Source organism: Pelodiscus sinensis, chromosome 8 (genome assembly GCF_052426305.1).
Source record: "Pelodiscus sinensis isolate ZL-2025 chromosome 8, ASM5242630v1, whole genome shotgun sequence".
Taxonomy (NCBI): Eukaryota; Metazoa; Chordata; order Testudines; family Trionychidae; genus Pelodiscus; species Pelodiscus sinensis.
In genome coordinates this window covers 72,420,098-72,440,687 of record NC_143059.1, presented here as the reverse complement: position 1 = coordinate 72,440,687, position 20,590 = coordinate 72,420,098, and the positions used below count along the sequence as shown (strand labels likewise).

Genomic DNA, 20,590 nt, shown 5'->3' with positions numbered 1-20,590 from the left:
CTCTGGGTGGCACCGAAAGCACCCTCCACCCCTGACAGCCCCCCGGCGGCACAGCCCCCCAACACACACACACACGCCCCGGCTCTTACAAACGGAGGGGGGGGGGTTTATTAGCATTTTCCTCTCAGTTTGTACAAGAACATTTACACGCCTGAGAACCAGACCAGGTGGGAAATAAAGTAGAAAAACCCAAAAGCACGTGGGCTGGCGCGGCCCGGGGCGGGGGGCGGGCGCAGCAGAGACGTTCCTTTGGTCGAGTGCCAGCGCGGCCGGGCATCGCGGAGCTGGGGGGGATCGTACTGCGCACACGTGGCCCCTGCTGGGGTCTGGCAGGCGCTGGAGGGGTGGGCCGGTCGGGTGGGCGGCTGCCAGGCTGCCCAAGGGCATAGGCTGGGCACCTGCCCCCCCCACCCTCGCTACAGCCCTGGGAGGCAGGTGCCCCCCAGCCCTGGTACAAAAATAGAGAACATCTGAATGGCACAGACAAAACCCTGCAAAGCCGGGTGTTGGGAAAGGAGGGGGCAGCCGCCCTCGGGGCCCAGAGGACACCGAGCCCCACGGGCAGAGGCCAGGCACAGGGACTGCAGGCAGCTGGGGGGGCTGGGCAGCCACGGGGCATCTGCCTTGGGTTGGGCCCTGGCCGCCGCTACAGCCTCTGGGGCCTCGGCCCCCCACCCAGCGGATTTCCAAGAGGAGGGTGGATATGCCAAGCCCCGGCAGCAGGGGCGGCGTGGCCTGGACAGGGACGCGCTCTCAGACCACCCCGGAGGAGCCCCACCTGACAGCCGGCTGGCAGGCGGCACCGCCAGGCTGGCCCCTGAGCCCAGAGCCCACCCCAGCCTGGCTCAGCCAGGCACCCCCGGAGGGACCCGCTTGCCCCAGCCCCGCCCCCGCCGCCCCCCGAGCCATGGGGGTTGCGCGGCCGCACAAGGCGGCTCGGCGGGCGGACTCTTGCCGCAGGACGGCGGCTCGGCAGAGGGGAGGCCCAGCCGGCTCTGAGCGGGCGCTGCTCACCCCCTCCCAAGCGCCAAGGGGACCAGCTGCTCATCGGCTCTTCCCGGCCTCGGGCCCGGCTCCCCTTCGCCCATGATTCAGCCAGGGGCGGGCTCAGATCTCGGTGGCGGCGATCTCCTCGAGGCACAGCTGGGCCCCGCGCAGGCCACACTCGGCCGCCCGGCGGGCCGGCAGGGCCAGGCTCAGCTGGCGCTCCAGCTCCCGGTTGCGCCGGTACATCGCCACGTAGTTGTGCTGCAGCTGCTTCTGGTAGCCGATCACCTGCTCCTTCTCGCCCTGCCAGGTGAGCCGCTCCGCCTCGAAGGCGGCCCGCTGCTCCTGCCCCCGCCGGCGCTCCTGCTGCAGCTCGGCCCGCAGCGCCTCGGCCTCGCCGCCGCCCCCCCGCGGGCCGGGCTCGCGCCGCGCCCCCCGCAGCCCCGCCGCCTCCCGCTCCAGCCGGCCCAGCGACTCCCGCAGCAGCTCGGCCTCGCCCCGCCGGCGCTGCAGCTCGGCGCCGCAGGCCTCCAGCTCCAGCGCCCGGGCGCGGGCCGCCGCCCGCAGCTCCAGCGCCTGCTCCTCGCCCGCCTGCTGCTCCGCCCGCGCCTCCCGCAGCTGGGCCCGCAGCAGCAGCAGCTCCGAGCCCCGCTGCGCCAGCTCCGCCTGCGACTCCTTCAGCTGCTGCTTCAGCAGGGAGATCTCGCCCGACTTCTGGCACACCTGGGGGGCGGGGCGGGCGGGGGTTAGGCCAATGGGCCCCCTCCAGAACCTCCAACCCACCAATGCGGCAGCCCGAGCCAGGCCCCGCCCCTTCCCCTACCGCGGGCTGTCCCTGAGAACTCTGCCCCCCCCGCCGCCACCAATGGGGCAGCCCGAGCCAGGCCCCGCCCCTTCCCCTACCGCGGGCTGTCCCTGAGAACTCTGCCCCCCCCCGCCACCACCAATGGGGCTGCCTGAGCCAGGCCCCGCCCCTTCCCCCCCAAGGGGTAACCCCCAGAACCAGGATCCTGCCCCTCAGCTATGTCTGCCAACGGTGCACTGTCCTAACGAGGGGCCCTCCCCAGCCCCCGCCCAGCGCCCCCGGGCAGCCTTACGACCCGGTGAGGCGAGCAGGTCTCTCCCCTGCAGCAGGGCAGCCGGGACCACGCCCCATTGAACCAGCCCCACTCCGCCACGGGGGCCGAGCCGCCCAACCCGAGTGTGATGGACGGGGGGGGTCAGAGCCTGGAGACCGCCCCATGGCACGGCCCAGGTCGGGCTCTCCTGTTGCTAGGAAGTGCCAGAGCTTGGCCCCTAGCTCCAGTCTCTGCTAGCCTGGCCACTACCCGTGCCAACGTCCGCCTGGCCGGCCGGCCAGCATCACCTCCTGCCATGGGAGGGCACCAGCCCCGTCCTGGCCCACAGGGCCCAGGATTGCGTATTTGTTCCCTCCATGGGAGCTTCTGGACTGGGACCGAGTGCCCCCCTGGGGGGACGTGAGCCCCGCCGGTCTCCCCGCAGGGCTCCAGGGGCCCCTCCCAGGCTCACCTCCCACTTGGTCTCCTCCAGCCGGGGCCCCAGCTCGGTCTGCTCGCGCTCGAAGGAGGCGCATCGCCTCTCCAGCAGCTCACGCTCCTGCAGCAGCTGGGCAAAGTCCTCCTGCAGCTGCTTCTTCTCCTGCTGCAGCTGCAAGATCTGCAGCTGCAGCACCTGCTGGGTGCGCTGGGCCTTCTGCGCCGCCTGCTTCACCTGGGAGGCGCAGCCCTGCCGCAGCTCCTCCATCTCCCGCTCGCAGCGCTTCTGCTTCTCCTCGTACACCTGGGGCGGGGCAGAGCATCACCCCCACTGCCCAGCACGGCCGCCCCTCCCTAACACCAGGGGGGCCCTGCACCCGCTGCAGCTCCCAGCATGCACTGTGTCGCCCAGGTCTGAGGGCAGGCCAAGGCGCGGCTCCCTAAGACTACAGCTCCCAGCATGCACTGCATCACTAGGCCTGAGCACAAGCTGAGGTGCAGCTCCCTGAGACTACAACTCCCACCGTAGTGCATCACCCAGGCCTGCACACAGGCCAAGGTGCGGCTCCCTAAGACTACAGCTCCCAGCATGCATTGCGTCACCCAGGCCTGAGCACAAGTTGAAGTGAGGCTCCCTGAGACTACAGCTCCCAGCATGCACTGCTTCACTAGGCCCGAGCGAAAGCTGAGGTGCAGCTCCCTGAAACTACAACTCCCACAGAAGTGCATCACCCAGGCCAAAGTGCGGCTCCCTAAGACTACAGCTCCCAGCATGCATTGCATCACCAGGCCTGAGCATATGCTGAGGTATAGCTCCCTGAGACTACAACTCCCAGCATGCACTATGTCATCCAGGCCTGAAACACATATGGCAATAGGGCTCCCTGAGACTACAGCTCCCAACATGCACTGTATCGCCCAGACACTGACTCATGTAAACTACAGCTCCCAAGATGCAATTTGTCTCCCTAGCCCACTCTCACAAGCTGTAGCTCACTAACTACAATTCCCAACATGCAACTGCCCAAGCCTGAGCACATACTCTGATGCAGACCACCAAGACTACAGCTCCCAGCATGCATTGCATTACCCTGGCAGGCAGACCCCCCCCCCCCCCCACCGCCCAACCCTGCTGCGCCCCACTCCCGGCAGGGTACCTGGCAGATGGCCTCCTCGTTCTCGTCCAGGCTCCGGTGCAGCTGCTGCAGCTCGGCCTCCCGCTCCCGCAGCTTCTCCTCCAGCTCCCGGACGAGCAGGGCCTCGTGGCCCTCGAGGGGCGAGCGGGCGCCGGAGCCGCCGTCGGAGGAGGGGGGCCCCCGCCCGCTGAGGGACCCCGTGCTCTTGCTGGAGGAGGAGCGCCCGCTGTCCGAGTTGGGCAGGCCCCGGGAGCCCGGCTCCGGGTACCCGCCGTGACTGTCCAGGCTGAGGTGGCCCACGGAGGCGCTGCCCGGCTCGGGCAGCTGGCTGCAGCCGGTGCTGTAGGTGGGCAGGCTGGACAGGGAGTTGCGCCCCGAGTCCGAGAGGGTGCCTGAGTGGGCGCTGTGGCGGCAGTTCAGGGAGTGGGGCTTCTCGCCGCCCAGGAGATGGGCCAGGCTGGCCTGGCTCTCGCAGAGCGCCCCCGCCCCGGGCCGCGCCACCACGTAGCCTGGCAGCGAGGGGTTCCTGCCCTTGGGCACCACGGGTTTGAACGCCGTCGGGCGGATCAGCGTCTTCTCCACGTTCTGAAAGGCAGAGGGGAGGCCGTGGGGCGGCGGGACGGGGCCTGGGGGAGCCGGCAACCCCCCAACCGGCCCCAGGCACGGCACCGCCCCCAGGGGTGCAGACCCAGCCCAGCATCCCAGGCCATGCCGAGTGCCAGGAGACACGGCACCTTCTCGTCACGCTCGCAGGGTGGCCGCGCGGCCTAGCGGTCCTTGACTCAGCTCCCCCGGGTTCTAGTCTCAGTCTGGCTCGGGCCTGCGGGGTGGGCTAGGGCATGTCAGTGCCTCGCTCCGTGCCTCAGTTTCCCCCCAATGCGCACTGGGATCTCTGGCTGTAACGTGCTGACAGCGTGGGCTCGGGACGGTGCTGGGAGTGTCCCCCCCGGTCCCTAGCCAGGAAATGGAGTCACGGAGCAGACAAGTGATTTGAGCAAGGTCCCCTGAGCAACCAGCAGCAGTGCCAGCACCCACAAGTCCAGACTGCTAGGCCACACGGCTCAGCCCTCTGCTCTAACCACTAGACCCCGCTGCCCAGAGCCTAGGATAGAACTCGGGGGTCCTGCCTCCCACCCACCGTCCTGCTCTAACCACTAGACCTGGCTTCCCAGAGCCTAGGATAGAACTCGGGGGTCCTGCCTCCCAGCCACAGTCCTGCTCTAACCACTAGACCTGGCTGCCCAGAGCCTAGGATAGAACTCGGGTGTCCTGCCTCCCACCAACCACCCTGCTCTAACCACTAGACCCCGCTGCCCAGAGCCTAGGATAGAACTCGGGTGTCCTGCCTCCCACCAACCACCCTGCTCTAACCACTAGACCCGGCTGCCCAGAGCCAGGGCCCCCAGCTCCTCGCCTGAGCCCCCACCCACACACCTTGGTTCAAATGCCGACGTCGTGAAAAGGACGAGCTTTGCCGCTGGCATTTTTAAAGTGGCGGCTGAATAAGGAGACAGGCGGGGGGGGGGGGGGCGAGGTTGAATGAGACGGGCCCCACGTGGGGTCTGACACCAAGAGGAGGAAAAGCCACCAGCGGCGATTCCTCTTCCTGCACTGGGTGAGCGGGGCTGGGGGGGGGGGGGCGGGCGGGCAGCCCCCCCCATTCCCGAGAACCGTGGGGGAGAGGGGTCTCGTACCGGCTGCCCATGGTGCCGGAGTGGCGAGAGTTCTGGGCAGCCTCAGCGGCCGAGCCCGCCGTGTACCCCCGCCTCTGGCCAGCTGATGGGGCAGGCTGGCTGGGGGCTCCAGGATAGAGGAGAGGGGCCCCGGGCAGACCCAGCTAGGCCCTGGCAGCAGGATCCTGTAACCCCAGCTGGCCCATCCACGCACCCGTTCCCCTCACACCACCCCTCAGCTGGCGGCTTGGGCCTCCTCCTGCCCCGCTACCCTCCAAGTGGGCGTGAAGGCCCAGCCACTAGGACCCCCAAGTCCTTCCCCCGACACTAGGCCACCCCTGCTTGTGGGCGGGGCTCCCCTGCTACGGTCCTGCCAGGGGATCTCCCCAGGTCACGGATTCCTGGGGCAGGGCCTGTGGAACTCCTTGCTACAGGAGGGGAGGAGCCATGTGCCACCGAGCCAGGCCTTTGCCAGCCACACCCGCTCCTAGGGCACCCTGCTCCACACCCCACACATGGGACGCTCAGCCCCCAAACCAGGCACATTCGGGGCAGGGGTCACCAATGTGTCAGGAAGGGGGGGGCGCTTTCGGGGGGGGGGATTTAAGAGCCATGCTCTCTGGAACACAAACCAGCCGGTGGGCCCGGGGGTGAGGCAGACCAAGCCCCCTTGAGCGGCTCCCACCCACCTGAGGCTGTCTCCTTGCCAGAACTGCTAGTCACGGCATGAAGACAGCACCCTGATGCTTCAGGGCAGAAGCTGGTGGCCCGGGGAGATGGTCAGGAAGTAACCAGACCTCCCCCCCCCGTGGAGGAGGGGTCAGGCGTGGCGCTGTGGGTGACTGACTCTATGGCCAGCGGGCCGGGCCATGGTGCCCACCCCAGACCCCCGCCAGCCAGCCCAGAAACGTGCCCCCCGCCCCCATCCTCACCTTCTCCAGCTGCCCAGAGACAGGGACCAGCCTGGGGGGCGGCCCCCGGATGTGGCCGCTCGGGGCCCGCTCGTCCCGCGGCTCCTCGGCGTCGCTGCAGGGGCTGGCGGGGGGGCCGGGCTCCGCCCAGCCGGGGCAGAAGTCCTCGCGGGCGTAGGCGCCGCCCCTGGCGGCTGGGCCCGAGCAGGGCTTGGCGAGGGGCAGCCCGTCCTGCAGGCGGCAGGGGCCGGGCGCGGCCTTGCAGGGCCGCTGGTGGCAGGGCCGGCCGGAGATGAGGCTGCTGACGCTGCCCATGGCGCCGGGCGAGCGGGCACCAGCCTGGAGCTGGCCGGCCGCCTCCGCAGCAGGCTCAATGCAGACGGGCAGGGGCTGCACTATGGCCATGGTGCGGGGGGCGCAGGCGGGGGGCACCACGCAGCCGGCCTGGGGGGAGAGGAAACCGGCACTGAGACCCGCTGGGCGGAGACCGCGGGAGCCGCTGCCCCTTCTACCCCCCCCCCCGGCACTGCTCCCCTCCCCCGCCCGCCTGCCCTCCCGCAGGGTCACTGTTTCCCTCCCACCCATATCACCTGCACCCACTGCCCATCTGCCATGAAAACTGCCCGTCCACTGCCCCAGCCCCTCACCCCTCGCTGGGAGATCTGTTGGGACCCAGGCCTGGGCTGGCAGGGGCTGCGGGTCGGGTGCCAGGGCCCCGGTGCAGCTGGGGGGCAGGGCTGCAGGACGAGACGGAGGGCGCGGGCAGAGCTGGTAGCAGAGCCTGGGAAGGGGGCGGCCACTGCCCCGCACTGGCAAAGCCCTGGCGAGGGGCTGGGCTCCCTGCCAGCCCCCTGGATTGCACTGGGCGCCCCAGAGCCAGCCACGAGTCGTAGCGGCTCGTGCCAGGGACCCGCTGCCACAGAGCCGCCCCCTGCCCGGATTGGGCCCGCGGGACCCCCCACCCTGGGAACAAGGCGCTGACGAGAGCCGGGGGCAGAGCCGACAGATGGAGCTGCCCCAACCCAGCCGGGAACGGGCATCGCTGGGCCCTGGCGCCGCTGGCCCTGGCAGGCTGCTGGTAGCCGGGGCAGCGCTGCGCCCTCGCCGGGTCTCGGCAAAGCCAGCCACAAGCTGCTGCCCCGGGCGTTCGCCAGGCCGGCAGGGCCACTGGCTGCACGGAGGAGCCCACCTAGCCGAGACAACGTGGCTCGCGGGGTTCCCCAGGAGCGGAGCCAGCCAACAGCCCTGCCCCGAGGGTGTCTGGGGTCAGCCCAGCCCGCAGCAGGCAGGGGACCCAGGCACCAGCACAGCTGTCAATGTCGCCTCCAACCTGCTCCACCCATGTGCGGAATAAACGTGTCACGTGCACCAAGGCCTGTGCGAATGTGCACCACCAAGAGACGTGGCCCCTAGCTGAGGCACTCTGCCCGTCAGCTGGGCGGCGCTGGAATCTCTCCTGAGTGGCTGCGCAAGCGCACGGCGCAGAGGGCACGCTGCCCGCTCAGCGACGCATTCGCCCCCCCCCCCGCCCACACACCAGGAGAGGCACCAAGGAGCCGTGAGCCCAGGGGCCTCCAGCCCCTCTGGGCGCCCCATCCCCAGGCTCCCCATGGTCCCTGCCTGCACCGCTCCAGCTCCCCCCCAACTCTGCATGGTCCCTGCCTGCACCGCTCCAGCACCCCCCGCCCGACTCTGCATGGTCCCTGCCTGCACCACTCCAACCCTCCCCCCCCGCATGGTCTCTGCCAGAGCCGCTCCGGTTCCCCCCACACTCCGCATGGTCCCTTCCTGCACCGCTCCGGCTCCCCCCACACTCCGCATGGTCCCTTCCTGCACCGCTCCAGTTCCCCCCACACTCGGCATGGTCCCTGCCTGCACCGCTCCAGCACCGCCCACACGGTCCCCACCAGCACCACTCCAGCTCCCCCCACACACACTGCATGGTCTCCGCCAGCACCGCTCCAGCTCCCCCCACACTCCGCATGGTCCCTGCCTGCACCACTCCAGCTCCCCCCACACTCCACATGATCCCTGCCTGCACCACTCCAGCTCCCCCCACACTCCACATGATCCCTGCCTGCACCGCTCCAGCTCCCCCCACACTCCACATGGTCCCTGCCTGCACCGCTCCAGCTCCCCCCACACTCCACATGATCCCTGCCTGCACCGCTCCAGCTCCCCCCACACTCCACATGGTCCCTGCCTGCACCGCTCCAGCTCCCCCCACACTCCACATGGTCCCTGCCTGCACCACTCCAGCTCCCCCCCACACTCCACATGGTCCCTGCCTGCACCGCTCCAGCTCCCCCCACACTCCACATGATCCCTGCCTGCACCGCTCCAGCTCCCCCCACACTCCACATGGTCCCTGCCTGCACCGCTCCAGCTCCCCCCACACTCCACATGGTCCCTGCCTGCACCACTCCAGCTCCCCCCACACTCCACATGGTCCCTGCCTGCACCACTCCAGCTCCCCCCACACTCCACATGGTCCCTGCCTGCACCACTCCAGCTCCCCCCACACTCCACATGGTCCCTGCCTGCACCACTCCAGCTCCCCCCACACTCCACATGATCCCTGCCTGCACCGCTCCAGCTCCCCCCACACTCCACATGATCCCTGCCTGCACCGCTCCAGCTCCCCCCACACTCCACATGGTCCCTGCCTGCACCACTCCAGCTCCCCCCCACACTCCACATGGTCCCTGCCTGCACCGCTCCAGCCCACCCCACCCCCCCGGCATGGTCTCCGCCAGCGCCACTCCGGCTCCCCACTCCGCATAGTCCCTGCCTGCACCATTCCAGCACCCCCCACACTCCACATGGTCCCTGCCTGCACCACTCCAGCTCCCCCCACACTCCACATGGTCCCTGCCTGCACCACTCCAACCCTCCCCCCCCCCCGCATGGTCTCTGCCAGAACCGCTCCAGCACCCCTCACACTCCGCATGGTCCCTGCCTGCACCACACTGGCTCCCCCCACACTCCACATGGTCCCTGCCTGCACCGCTCCAGCCCACCCCCCCCCCCCAGCATGGTCTCCGCCAGCGCCACTCCGGCTCCCCCCACACTCCGCATAGTCCCTGCCTGCACCATTCCAGCTCCCCCACACACTCCACATGGTCCCTGCCTGCACCACTCCAGCTACCCCTACACTCCACATGGTCCCTGCCTGCTCCACTCCAGCACCCCCCACACTCCACATGGTCCCTGCCTGCACCGCTCCAGCACCCCCCCGACTCTGCATGGTCCCTGCCTGCACCACTCCAACCCTCCCCCCCCCCGCATGGTCTCTGCCAGAACCGCTCCGGCTCCCCCCACACTCCACATGGTGTCTGCCTGCACCGCTCCAGCCCGCCCCGCATGGTCTCCACTAGTGCCGCTCCGGCTCCCCCCACACTCCTCATGGTCCCTGCCTGCACCGCTCCAGCTCCCCCCACACTCCACATGGTGTCTGCCTGCACCGCTCCCCCCACACTCCACATGGTCCCTGCCAGCACCACTCCAGCTCCCCCCACACACACTCTGCATGGTCTCCGCCAGCACCGCTCCAGCTCCCCCCACACTCCACATGGTCCCTGCCTGCACCGCTCCAGCTCCCCCCACACTCCGCATGGTCCCTGCCTGCTCCGCTCCAGCTCCCCCCACACTCCGCATGGTCCCTGCCTGCACTGCTCCAGCTCCCCCCACACTCCACATGGTCCCTGCCTGCACCGCTCCAGCTCCCCCCACACTCCGCATGGTCCCTGCCTGCACTGCTCCGGCTCCCCCCACCCACTGTGCATGGCCCCTGCTGGCCCCACCCTTACCGCCACCAGCTCTCCGCAGAGCTCAGGGGGCAGTCGAGGTTCTGTCCTGCCCCAGGGGCTCCCATAGGCCAGCGGCCCTGCCCAGAGCATTCGGGGGCCCACGAGGCAGAGTCCATCTCCCCAGGCTGCCAGCCATGGGGCCAGGTCGCTGAGTGGGGGCCCTTCCCCCCATGCTGGGCCCGACTCCCTGCCCCCGTGCCGAGTCTGAGGCCCAGCCCCATTGGGAGCAAAGCCCGGAGCAGCTCCCTAAGGCAGCCCTGCCAGGACACCCCCATCCCCCATGCGTGGACAGAAGCCGGATCTTTGTTCCTGCCCCAGCCCTTGCTGCCTCGCTCCCCCTCCGATGGCAGGGCCCTCTTGTTCCCGGATAATCAGCATCGCCCGGCAACCGGCCGGATTAGGGGGCAGTAATCCGGCAGCAGCCTCTGCCCTCGGAGGAGACAAGAGAGCCGCTTTTCCTGCAACGCCCCTGGCAGAGCCAGGCCTGCGCCAGCCACCCACAATCCAGGAGGCGCCTGGATCCAAACTTCAAAGCGGGGCCGTCTGAGCCCAGCGGAGCAGCCCAAACCTCGCCCCCAGGCCCTGCGCGAGCCGGGACCAGGGCGGGGCCAGCCCCGGCGGAGAACCGAGTCCAACGGGGAGGGGTTTTGTCGGCCGGGGAGGGCAGGGGAAGGGACCCGGTTTGACGAAGCCGTTCCAGGGAGCTTGTGTTTCCGCAGATCGGAGCAGGGAGCTGCAGGAGCCCGAGAGATCACACGGCTCCCTCCTTTCCGGGGAGCGGCTTGTTCTGTGCAGTCACAGGACCGAACCTCACCGGCACCCGGGAGCCCCCGCGGGCTGGCAGCGTGGGACTTGGCCAGCGATTCGACAGCCCTGGGACTCCCAGGGCCCTGCCCCGCCTGAGAGATTACGGTGCCCCCGCCCGGCCTAGATGAGTGGGGCGCTCAGGTGGGAGAGCACAAACCCGCCCTTCGCCTGGGCACAGCCGAACAGCTGGGCTGCGGCACCAGGCCGGCGGATTTCCCTGGCCCCTAGTCACTTTCACGTCTGGGGTCTCAGGTTTCCCGATCAATCGTCCTCACCAGCATCGGGATTGGAGTTTGGGGGCCTGGGCCTGGCACACGGGGGCAGCGGCTGCTCTTGAGTCTCCAGCCTTGTGTCTGCCCCCGGGGAGGGTGCGAGGACAGGGCACCCTATGGGGCTGGCAGCCCCAGAGCAACCCGGGGCCCCGTCACCCCGCACAAACCCAGCAAGCCAGCCGCCACTCCCATACCCTCCTGCCCACATCAACAAGGCCACGGGGCAGGACACCAAAGAGACTCTGGGGGATAAGGGGAGACCTGGGTTCGAGGCCTGCTTCTGCCACTGACTCGTCACGGGGCCTTGGGTGAGTCCCTGGCCCGTTCCATGCCTCAGTTTCCCCCATCAGTACAATGGGGGTTACTGTTCCCCCACCTCGCGGGGAGGGGAGGGTAAATCCAGGCCCCACAAGAAGGGCTAGCCAGAGGAGAAGGCCAAGTGGGAAGTAACAAGACCAGGGAAGCAGGAACGCAGTGAGTCTGAGGAACCCCCGGGGACCGCTCCGTGGCCTGGCTGGGCAGGGTCAGTCCCTTTAAGGGGCGTTCCTGCCTGCCAAGCGCTAGGGCCATGTGAGGAACACAAGATCCAGCACCCAGAGCAATCCCCACCTCCCCCCACCGCAGGGGAAGCAACGGACGGAGACACCCACGGCCCCACTGGTGCCCCACAGGCTGTGCGCCCCCAGCCACACCCGCCTTCCCATCCCCTCCCGCCTCCACGGGGCCTGTTCTCAGCCGTGACGAGCCATGCAACAGAAGACTGGCCCCCGCCATGCCCCACTGGGGGGCTAGGAGGCAGCCTGGGAGAGTTGAGGGGGGCCCAGTCCAGCCAGGAAACCTGGAGTGTTGCCCCCAAAGCACACGTCATGGGCCCCACCCACAGGTATCAGAGTCCCTGTAGAGCGATCAGGTGGGGGGGATGTCATGGCCTGAGCACAGGGACCCCACACAGCTACACCGTGCCTCAGTTTCCCGTCTCTATAAGGGCCAGCGCTGGGAGACTGAACACTGCCGCCCCACCCCACCCCCCACACACACACCTCAGCCAGGGTTGGTCAGTCCCTGCACTGGGCTCTGCCCCCTTTCCCCCCCCAGACAATCCCTCAGGCTCCCAGACCCGAACACCTGGCCTGTCCCTGCCTCGGCCCAGCCCCACGGCCCCATCTGTCTCACCCCGACCCGAACACCTGGCCTGTCCCCTGCCTCGGCCCAGCCCCACGGCCCCATCTGTCTCACCCCGACCCGAACACCTGGCCTGTCCCCTGTCTCGGCCCAGCCCCACGGCCCCATCTGTCTCACCCCGACCCGAACACCTGGCCTGTCCCTGCCTCGGCCCAGCCCCACGGCCCCATCTGTCTCACCCCGACCCAGCATGCTTTGCTCCCGGCTGCGTCTGTCTGGCCATGGTAACCAGCAGCCTCCCCTGCACCCCCCACCCCTGCAAAGGAGGGGGGATGGGCCAGACCTCCCCTCCCCCACCCCTCTCGTCTCCCTCCAGGGCAGAGGAGACATTGGCCGAAGCCCTCCAGGGAGGAGCCGGCTGGCCTGGAACAGACGCGAATCCCTGGGCCCCTACCCATTTGACGGCCCCCAGCTGCCCCCCCACCCGCAGCTCTGCAGGTGGCCCAGTCCCCTCGCCGGCTAGCCCAGCCCTGGGCCTCCCTTGCTCAGAGCTGACATGGTGCCGGCGGATGGGAAGGGCACAGTCTGCGGGGGGGGGGGGGGGGGGTTACTAGCAGAGACCCACCCAACTCGCTGCATGTGTGAGCTCGCTGGGGCCGGGGCCAGGCCTGCTGCGGAGCCGAGCGCCCAGCGGCTCCCTGGATCCCGGCACTCCGGGCTGGGCCGGCCCGGGTCCAGACGCCAGGCTAGGCATCCTACAGACACCCTGGCCCCCAGGCCCTGAGCCGCCCCCCCGCAGGAGCACGTGGGCCAGCGGGAGGCTGCATCCAGCCGCGGAGCAGCCCAGCCCGCTCCCCCGCCGCCCCTCCCCTCCGCGGCCTATTTCCCCGGGCTGGGAGGACAAAGCCCAGCGCGGCCTCAGCTGCAGCGTCTCTGCACAAGGAATCGCCGAGGGGGGGCGGTAGCCTCCCCCCACTGAGAGGGGTGTTACTCAGGCCCTGTTCCGGGAGAACCGCCGGCCCGCCCCCCCCCCCCCCCGTCCTGCCAGCAGAACAAGGCCTGGGAAGAAAGTCACAAGAGTGGGGAGCCCAAGTGTGGGGAGGGGGAGGGCAGGGAAGGGGTCCCCGAGGAGCGGGCCCCAGCAGGGACAGTGGGGGAGGGGACGACCCCCCCCCCCCACACACACACACACACACTGGCCTTCTGCACCAGGGGACCTGCCGAGTCCCCTGCCATGGGGCCTGACAATGGGGAGGAGCTGTGGGGGGTCAGCTCTGAGGTTATGAAGGCCTCCAGCACCCCTGGCAGGCAGAGGGGGGTCGCACCAGCCCTCGTCACCCTCTGGCACCCAGCCCCTCACGAGCCAGGCCTTCCGCTGCCCGGCACGGGGCTCCCCACAACCCAGCCATGTCCAGGCAAGCCAGGCATCCTGGGGCCACGCTCACACCCCCCCCCAGCTGGTCACCCCTGCTGATCCCCACACAGCAGTAAAGGGAGCTGGAGTCTGTCCCCCCCACACCCCTCAAACTCAGCCTCCCACATGATACCCCCTTGCAATGCTGTGTCCAGCCTGGGATTCTGTGCTCGGCCCCCCTGCCCAGCCCGACCCCTGAGCCTGGAGTGCCTTTGGGTCTCCCCCAATGCCCTAGTCCGCCTGATGCTCCCCCGAGCCCTGGCGCTGAGGGGCCCGACCCAGCCGGTGCAGGCCAGGGCCAGACTCGACCTGCTGACAACGGACCCTTCTCTCTGGGGCCATGGGTCATCCCCAGCCGCTCCAGCTCAGCCAGCCGGGTGCCAGGCCCAGTGCCTAACTCCTGTGGGCGTGGGGGCTCCGGGGACAGCTGACATCCCCAGCAGGCCGGGGTGGAGGGGGGGACAGCAGATCCTCTTGCCCGCAGCCCCCTACCCCCTTGCCACTCGGTGCCAGTGGTTTTCCCGGGCCCAGCAAGTGGTGCAAGGCAAGGACCGACTGGCGCCCGTATCCCCCTGCGCCCCCAGACCGACTGGCGCCCGTATCCCCCTGCGCCCCCAGACCGACTGGCGCCCGTATCCCCCTGCGCCCCCACAGACCGACCGGCCGGCGCCCGTATCCCCCTGCGCCCCCACAGACCGACTGGCGCCCGTATCCCCCCTGCGCCCCCACAGACCGACTGGCGCCCGTATCCCCCCTGCGCCCCCAGACCGACTGGCGCCCGTATGCCCCTGCGCCCCCACAGACCGACTGACGCCCGTATCCCCCTGCGCCCCCACAGACCGACTGGCGCCCGTATCCCCCTGCGCCCCCACAGACCGACTGACGCCCGTATCCCCCTGCGCCCCCACAGACCGACTGACGCCCGTATCCCCCTGCGCCCCCACAGACCGACCGGCGCCCGTATCCCCCTGCGCCCCCACAGACCGACTGGCGCCCGTATCCCCCTGCGCCCCCACAGACCGACCGGCGCCCGTATCCCCCTGCGCCCCCACAGACCGACTGGCGCCCGTATCCCCCTGCGCCCCCACAGACGCCCGTATCCCCCTGCGCCCCCACAGACCGACTGACGCCCGTATCCCCCTGCGCCCCCACAGACCGACCGGCGCCCGTATCCCCCTGCGCCCCCACAGACCGACTGGCGCCCGTATCCCCCTGCGCCCCCACAGACCGACCGGCGCCCGTATCCCCCTGCGCCCCCACAGACCGACTGGCACCCGTATCCCCCTGCGCCCCCACAGACCGACTGGCACCCGTATCCCCCTGCGCCCCCACAGACCGACCGGCGCCCGTATCCCCCTGCGCCCCCACAGACCGACTGGCGCCCGTATCCCCCTGCGCCCCCACAGACCGACCGGCGCCCGTATCCCCCTGCGCCCCCACAGACCGACTGGCGCCCGTATCCCCCTGCGCCCCCACAGACCGACTGGCGCCCGTATCCCCCTGCGCCCTGAGCTCCCCGTTACTCATGGACCCCCTGACACCCCGAGTCTCCTCTCCCCGAGCCCAGGCAGCCCCTCTCCGCCCCCGCCCCCGCCCGCACGGGCCAGAGGATGCTCGGGCAGGGGGATGCTGCCAGTGGCGGAGCTGGACTCCACGCTGAGCCCAGCAGGGGCGGCTGCTCCGGGCCCTGCGCCGCGGCTCTTCCTACAGCTCAGACGCGGAGGCGCAGCGGGCGGCGGGCCGGGCTGGCGGCTGGCGGCGGGCAGCCCCCCCCCTCCCCGCCCTGCCGCTGCCGCTGCCGGGGGGGCCGGTGGCTCCGCGGGGCTGGGGGGAAGCGGCTTGTAAACCAGCCCCCCCCCGGGTCCTGCCTCCCGGACAGGGGCAGCACGGGGGCGAGGAGCCGAGTGCTCGCGTGCACCCCCCCCCCCCTGCACAGACCCGACCGGCCCCACCGGCTGGGGAGCCCCCGAGGCCGGGACCCGGGGGTGCAATGGGGCAGCCGGCCGGGGGGGCAGCACGCGGGGGGTCCCGGCTCCCGCCCCCCCCGGGCGCCACCTGCTGCTCCCTGCACCCGCCGGGCCAGCCCAGGATCGGGGCCCGCGCACGCACCTTCGCCCGCCGCCTCCATAGCGCGATCCGGCCCGGCCCGGCCCGCACTCGGGCTCGGCCCCGCCCCCCGAGCGCCGCCCCGCCCCCTGCCTCCCGTTCCGTTCGGCCCCGCCCCCCAGCGCCGCCCCGCCCCCTGCCCTCCTGCTCCGCTCGGCCCCGCCCCCCGAGCGCCGCCCCGCCCCGCCCCCTGCCCTCCCGCTCCGCTCGGCCCCGCCCCCCAGCGCCGCCCCGCCCCCTGCCCTCCCGCTCCGCTCGGCCCCGCCCCCTGCCCTCCCGCTCCGCCCCCCCCCCGAGCGCCGCCCCGCCCCCTGCCCTCCCGCTCCGCTCGGCCCCGCCCCCTACCCTCCCGCTCCGCCCCGCTCGCCGCCCCGTCCCGCTCGGCCCCGCCCCCCGAGCGCAGCCCCGCCCCCTGCCCTCCCGCTCCGCTCGGCCCCGCCCCCCAGCGCAGCCCCGCCCCCTGCCCTCCCGCTCCGCTCGGCCCCGCCCCCTACCCTCCCGCTCCGCCCCGCTCGCCGCCCCGTCCCGCTCGGCCCCGCCCCCCCGAGCGCAGCCCCGCCCCCTGCCCTCCCGCTCCGCTCGGCCCCGCCCCCCAGCGCAGCCCCCCGCCCCCCCCCGCCCCCCCACTCCGCTCGGCCCCGCCCCCCAGCGCAGCCCCGCCCCCCGCCCCGCTCGGCCCCGCCCCCCGAGCGCCGCCCCGCCCCCTGCCCTCCCGCTCCGCTCGGCCCCGCCCCCCACCCACCACTCTGTGCTTCTGGTGCTGTCTGTCTGCGCCCGGGGCGGGGACACCACCTAGCGCGCCCTGGGAAGCGCAGTCCGAGGCTGGGGCCTCATGGCGGGACAGTCTCCAGAACCTCGTGCCTTGGGAAATCTGATCGCAGGCTGCTAGCGAGAGGACCCCTTACAGGTCTGAGCATTACTAGACACTGTGCATGACTCAGGGGTGGGGTGGGGTGCAGACTGGCATTCTGGTCTGTTTGTACAGCCCCAAGCACACTCGGCCGCCGCACGTGGTGATAATACACCCGGCACATGATGGGGACAGTTGGGGGAGAAGATCAGACAATAGCTGCGATGTAAAGCTCGACTTTTCTCCCTGGGAGCTCAGAACGCCCGTCGCTGGATGTGTGAACAGTCTGGGCTGGACCAACACAGACACAATCACACTAAAACCCCCCTCGGAAAGAGATCGCATGTTGCCATTACAAATGGAAGCATCGCACGATGGAGACAGAAGCCAGGCTGAACAGCGGCATCAGCTTCCAGAGCAAAGGCAAGAACTCAAACCTCATGCCCAGAGGACTCTCCATCTACCACCCTCTGATCACGACGTCCAGCTCCAAACATGGTGACACATAAGAACGGCCAGGCTGGATCAGCCCCAGTGTCCTGTCTGCCCACAGTGGCCAATGTCAGGGTCCCAGAGGGAGTGAACAGCTCCATGGACGGATGCCAGAGACACGGAGTTATCTTCTGCATCCCACATGGGACCGGCTCCGCCTAGAAATGATCCCACACACTGGAAAGGGGGTGAAAAAATCAGGAAACCTACCCAGAGATCAGGAATCCCAAAACGGTGACAACCATCCAAACGAAAAACAACTGATTCCAACAACCCAACCTCTGGGAGAACCCATGACACGGTCACCACACAACACCCCACTGTATCGCCCTAGTGAGACTCCTCCAACTGGAGTTATCTGCACTGTCCAAGGAACCGAACTTCTGACGTGGGGAACCAGAAATCTGCTGTTGGCTCCACCGCAGAGAAGTCTTTCATGGCCAATATGCCATCCACATCTTCACTGACAGTCCTCAGCTGATTGAACAACCCTGCCCCCCTCGCGGGCGCAACCACACGCAGAATATTTACATCCATTGCTCAGCAAAAAACTTCCCCTGCAAAATCCGCAGCACTCACATCCCCCACCACAGCCTGGACTGCACCACCTTGCCTGGCCCTAGATACCTGGGTCAACTTTAAAAGTCCTCCAGGAGCTGTCCCACAATGCCCAGCACTGACCGCTCTGGTCACCGCCAGAAACTCCACTGCCACGGAGATCAAAAGCAACCCTCCCATTTTTTAAAAGCCTTTTCCTGATTGCCCGGCTTGGCCTGCATGCCTGGTAGTTCTCCACTGTGAGCATCGGCCCAGCTGACCGGGCCGTCTCCCTGCTCATCAGGCTCTGGCATGGCATAGGCAGGAGCTACCAGGTCTCCCGGGCACATGGGGAGACGAGGCTGGGCAGACACAATGCTAGATCGGGGACGAAATGTGGACACCTACGAGCAGACCTCGGAGTGGGGTGTGGCAGGGACAGCGCCAGGGGAAAGCCAAGGAACGGTGGCAGGCAGACCAAGAGTTGATCCAGAGCAGAGCCACCGAAAAATTGGGCAAACTTTGATCTCTTTCCTAGCGTAGCAGTGGCTGAGTTGTTCCCTTTCCTGCCTTAATAATAACGCTTTAGCATTAGTACTAAAGGACTGGTGGGCAATGTGGTATTTTGGGGAAGAACCGAATCTGGCCTGACCGGGTAACGTGCCTGATCTTTGGGGTCAGAAGCACATTTGGGACCTGTGAGCAGAGTTTTAAACCGTCTTCTCACTGGGGTGAGAGACTGGACTGCAGGAAGGGGCTGGGTGATTTGACAACCAGCGTGGGGGACAAGGAGCACAGGACACAACTGGTTGGGGAGTTTTACTTCAGTGTTACCCACCCGTCTTGGGCATCTCTGCTCTCCCCTTTGCAGCCTGCTCCGACCCTGGCATTTCCAGTAAGAGCTGCCCCAGGCATCCCGGCTCACCCTCCTCAATGATGCATCTCTGCTTGCTTCAGATATCTGCAAGACAATGCACAATGCTCAGAAATCCACCCCAAACAGGGCTCCAAACTCATCCAGCCGCAGCACTGCATATTCAGCAACAAACACTCTTTGTGCAACCCATGGGAACAGCCACCGGCACCAGGACACCTCCCCTGTGGGCCAGCTTCTCCACGGCCCCCTTCGGGAAGAAGTTGTGGACAAGTGCTCCATGAAACACCCGTGACGTTTTCATTCTCTGGACAAGTGACCTGAACTCCTGTAACTGCCACGAGGTGGATTTGAACCGGAGACCTCTAGGCTACGTCTACACTGGCATGATTTTCCGGAAATGCTTAAAACAGAAACGTTTTCCGTTATAAGTATTTCTGGAAAAAGCGCGTCTACATTGGCAGGATGCTTTTCCGGAAAACCATCCGTGCCAATCTAGACGCGCTTTTCCACAAAAAAGCCCCGATCGTCATTTTCGCGATCGTGGCTTTTTTGCAGAAAACACTACTGTGCTGTCTACACTGGCCCTTTTCCAGAACAGGTTTCCGGAAAAAGGACTTTTGCCCGAACGGGAGCAGCATAGTATTTCCGGAAAAGCGGCTGATTTCTTACAGTAGATCGTCAGTGCTTTTCCGGAAATTCAAGGGGCCAGTGTAGACAGCTGGCAAGTTATTCCGGAAAAGCGGCTGATTTTCTGGAATACGTGGCCAGTGTAGACACGGCCCTAGCGTTTAGTGGAGGAATGGCTACAGCATGCACTACAAAGCCAGCTGGCTTTAGAATCATAGAATACTAGGATTGGAAGGGACCTCGAGAGGCATCGAATCCAGTCCCCTGCCCCCATGGCAGGACCCAGCACCATCTAGACCATCCCGGATAGACATTTCTCTAACCTACTCTTAAATATCTCCAGAGATGGGGATTCCACAACCTCCCTGGGCAATTTATTCCAGCGTTTCACCACCCTGACAGTTAGGAACTTTTTCCTAATATCCAACCTAAACCTCCCTGGCTGCAGTTTAAGCCCATTGCTTCTTGTTCTATCCTCAGAGACCAAGATGAACAAGTTTTCTCCCTCCTCCTTAAGACACCCTTTTAGATACCTGAAAACGGCTATCATGTCCCCCCTCAATCTTCTCTTTTCCAAACTAAACAAACCCAATTCCTTCAGCCTTCCCTCAGAGCTCATGTTCTGTAGACCTTTCATCATTTTCGTTGCTCTTCTCTGGACCCTCTCCAATTTTTCCACATCTTTCTGGAAACACGGTGCCCAGAACTGGACACAATACGCCAATTGAGGCCTAACCAGCGCAGAGTAGAGCGGAAGAGTGACTTCTCGTGTCTTGCTCACAACACCCCTGTTAATGCAGCCCAGAATCATGTTTGCTTTCTTTGCAACAGCATCACACTGCTGACTCCTATTCAACTTGTGGTCCACTTTATAGCTCCCTTTTTCTTCTCTCTCCTGTACATGGTCTAAGTGGCACTCCATGGGTCCGACCTGCACTAGGGGTGTGGGTTACACTTCCACCCCCCATCCATCCACCAAACTCCCTCTGAAACTCTTCCAGCATCAACTTCCGTCACCAGCCACAAGGATGGAACGGGCCACTCCAAAAGCCTGTCTCCGAGGTTTTGCCCACAAAAGCTTATGCCCAAATAAATCTGTTAGACTTTAAGGTTGTTTCAAATGCCTTGAGAGAACCTCCTTCGATGCAGAAACAAACCCCAAACCTACTGACCACCCACCCCAATTGTCACCTGCTGCCCTACACAGGGCCCCGTACGGGGATTAAACAGTTACAAACCACATCCGATGGGGACCCCGTCCTGAAAGAAATCCTTCCTTAACTCCCTCTCCTGGCCCTCAAGCCATCCCCTTCCTCGTCGCCAGACGCCAGCAACCCACACGCCACGACGCCCCGACTCAGAGTGGCACCAGAGCCTGCCGGAACCACAGATGCCAAACCTGCAAACGATGAGCAACACCCCCGCCAACACCTGTCGAGATGCACGAAGCCCCACACGCACCTGTCACAGCACG

The 20,590-nt window shown here is 67.4% G+C and overlaps 1 protein-coding gene across 10 annotated transcripts in view; it reads right to left on the bottom strand.

Moving 5' to 3' along the window:
* Positions 1-83: 83 nt before the first annotated feature.
* Positions 84-20,590, bottom strand: part of LZTS2 (leucine zipper tumor suppressor 2) — a 49,395-nt gene continuing 28,888 nt past the window's right edge. For 4 of the 10 annotated variants that reach the window (XM_089780237.1, XM_089780240.1, XM_089780236.1 and 1 more), the window contains exons 2-5: positions 6,225-6,647; positions 3,641-4,204; positions 2,518-2,787; positions 84-1,710 (exon numbers count right to left, since the gene is read on the bottom strand). In XM_089780237.1, coding sequence (XP_089636363.1) covers positions 1,108-1,710; positions 2,518-2,787; positions 3,641-4,204; positions 6,225-6,647 — 1,860 coding nt within the window. In that variant the 3' untranslated portion in view covers positions 84-1,107. Of the gene's footprint in view, positions 1,711-2,517; positions 2,788-3,640; positions 4,205-6,224; positions 6,648-15,682; positions 15,878-18,450; positions 18,574-20,590 lie in introns of those variants that run through there. The other 6 variants (XM_089780238.1, XM_075935594.2, XM_089780239.1 and 3 more) reach the window with 4 other exon arrangements.